This window comes from Hydra vulgaris, chromosome 08 (genome assembly GCF_038396675.1).
Source record: "Hydra vulgaris chromosome 08, alternate assembly HydraT2T_AEP".
In the NCBI taxonomy this organism is placed as follows: Eukaryota; Metazoa; Cnidaria; class Hydrozoa; order Anthoathecata; family Hydridae; genus Hydra; species Hydra vulgaris.
Genome location: NC_088927.1, coordinates 24367501 through 24370000, shown reverse-complemented (window position 1 = coordinate 24370000; position 2500 = coordinate 24367501). Strand labels below are relative to the sequence as shown.

Here is a 2500-nt window from a genome sequence, read left to right as displayed (position 1 = left end):
ATGGGGTGTAATAAAAACAAAGTTTATTCTGTTCCTGTGGAAAATTTGGATGAGTTTAAATCGCGCATAACAAAGGCTTTTAGAGAAATTTCACCAGAGTTATGTAAAACTGTGTGTTATTCGTTAACTGAGCGTTGGGCAAAATGTATTGAATTTAACAGTCAACAATTTGAACATTTGCTTTGACTTATTTTCATTTTTATTTATATTAATATAAACTTACTGTTCTTACTAATTTATTAATAATTTGTATTAAATTTTAAATTGTAAAATGGGTGCATGGTGGAAATTTCTTATCAGTAACCTACTTATGGCCCACCCTGTATATAATTGTAATTTGCCAAAAAAAAGTTTTAGTGTCCTATAGTTTATACCAAACAATATGAGTTCCAAAGCAAAATGTTGGAAGTCTGGAAATAAAAATCCATTATTTTATAAATTTTATTCAAAAAGTAACCACTTGTTAACATAATTTAAATGTTTGATATAACAATTGAATTTAATGAATGTGATGTGATTCAGTGTTACAGAGTTGTGTAAGATTCTTAATAAAACTAGAATATTTATTAAAAGTTTGATACATATCCCTCAATGCAATCCAGAATGCTTTCAGAATAAACTTTAGATAAAAATGCAGAATAAACGTCTTTTAAAAAAAATGCAAAGCCATTTTTTGACAAACTGTTATCTAAACCTATCTAAAATTTTTTCAAAACTCCTTACTTTTCCAAATAACTAGGTTTTCACTTTCACTTGTAACCAATAAAGTTTTTGGCAACTATTTCTATGAAACGATTTGAAAACAATGTTTAACTTTTTAAATTTTTTAACTTGTAAATTTAGCTTTGTCACATTGAACTATATATACATATAATCCAATAATAATCCAATATATTTTACCTGATAAAAACAAGATATACAGATCATATATATGGTCAAATAAACATACTGTGAAAACAAAATGAAAAATACCTCTTCAGGAAATTCTTCAGTAACTAGTGATAATATTAGTGACGTTTTTCCTACTCCATCTGAAAAAAAATTTGTTTTTTTGGGGTCAATTAATATCTGATCATGTTGTTTATGTTATTTTAGAAAAAAGTATTGAAATACTTTCTGATGCTGATCACAAAAAAAAATTCTGCTAAAAAATAGTCTTAAACGTTCAAAAAGTATCAGTTATGCCAACATACAAGAAGTATCAATTACTTTCATCTTATTTTGTCAATAATTCTAATTATTGAAAAAATAATATATAAAATATTTTGAACAAATAATAATAGAAAAATATAATAAATAATAAAAATAGTAAATAAAAATTAACAAAAAAAATTAATAAACAACTGCTACAAAACTATTCCATCACATTTTAAGATCTTATTTATCTGTGGTTCGACAAAGATTCCAGCTTAAACCTTAGTTTCAGACAGCTTCCAAAAAAGATTTTGAAGGTGCTTATAAAAAATTGGAAGGTTTAAATAACAAAAGAAATTTAATTTAAAAGACTTTTTCAAAATTATTATAATTTTAATAACTGATTTCCACCTCAACTGTTGTCAATGGTCTGTTGCCAACATTAGAAGTTTTTATTATGAATATTTATTTTTATTATAAACAATTTGTGAAATATTACAAACAATAAATCAAACAAAGTTTAATTGACATTTTTACAAAATTAAAAATGAGGTTTAAACTTTTTATTCACAAAGCATTTGTGTAATAATTTTCTATTTGTATTTCATTTGCCCATGTTTCTATTCAAATTACCTTTTTATGTGCGCTTGGTTAAAATAGTTAACATTTTTCTAGAAACTAGCTGTAACAACTTCAAACCGTTCATTTACTGTTAGTCCAAGCAGAAAAACCCGCTCTACATTAAAGCAAAATGAGGTAATGCTAATATTTTATATCAGTACTTTTTAATAGAAGGAAGACATAATTTTACTAATAAATTAAACAAGTTTTATCTTTAATCTGTTTTTTTAATCAATTAATTAAGTTATTTCACAAACACAGTTAACATTTTTTATAATAATTAATTTAATCTAAAGAAACGGTGCATAAACAATATAATAAAACAATTTAAATACTTCAATGGATAAAATTTTTTGCTTAGCATAAATTGCTGAATGTGTTGGTATAAACTCCCTTTAGTATGTAAAACACGTAACGCTTCTTATAAATGCCTAAATTAAAGTATTTACCTAGCAGCCACAAGATGTGTTTAAGACGTCTGATATATGTACTTTAGATATTTAAAACATGTCTTGGGTCTTACATTGCAATAAGAAAGCTTATCCTGTCAATCATGGATTCACGTAAAAGACAATATTGGTGCAAAGAATCTAAGTTAAAAAGATTGAACTGAAAAAATGTTGCAAACGCTATTTACAAGCAAGACGACAAGGCAGTGGAAGCTCAGTAGGTATATGAGGATGTTTTTCTGACAAAGGGCTTAGTAATTGTGACTTTAGTAACAGCCGGATCAACTAATACACCT

The 2500-nt window shown here is 25.7% G+C and overlaps 1 protein-coding gene across 1 annotated transcript in view; it reads right to left on the bottom strand.

The window, feature by feature from the left end:
* The window catches only part of LOC100207557 (mitochondrial Rho GTPase 1-A), a 44221-nt gene that overhangs the window by 35987 nt on the left and 5734 nt on the right, over positions 1–2500 (bottom strand). The window contains exon 3 of the mRNA XM_065803284.1: positions 973–1031. Coding sequence (XP_065659356.1) covers positions 973–1031 — 59 coding nt within the window. The remainder of the gene's footprint in view (positions 1–972; positions 1032–2500) is intronic.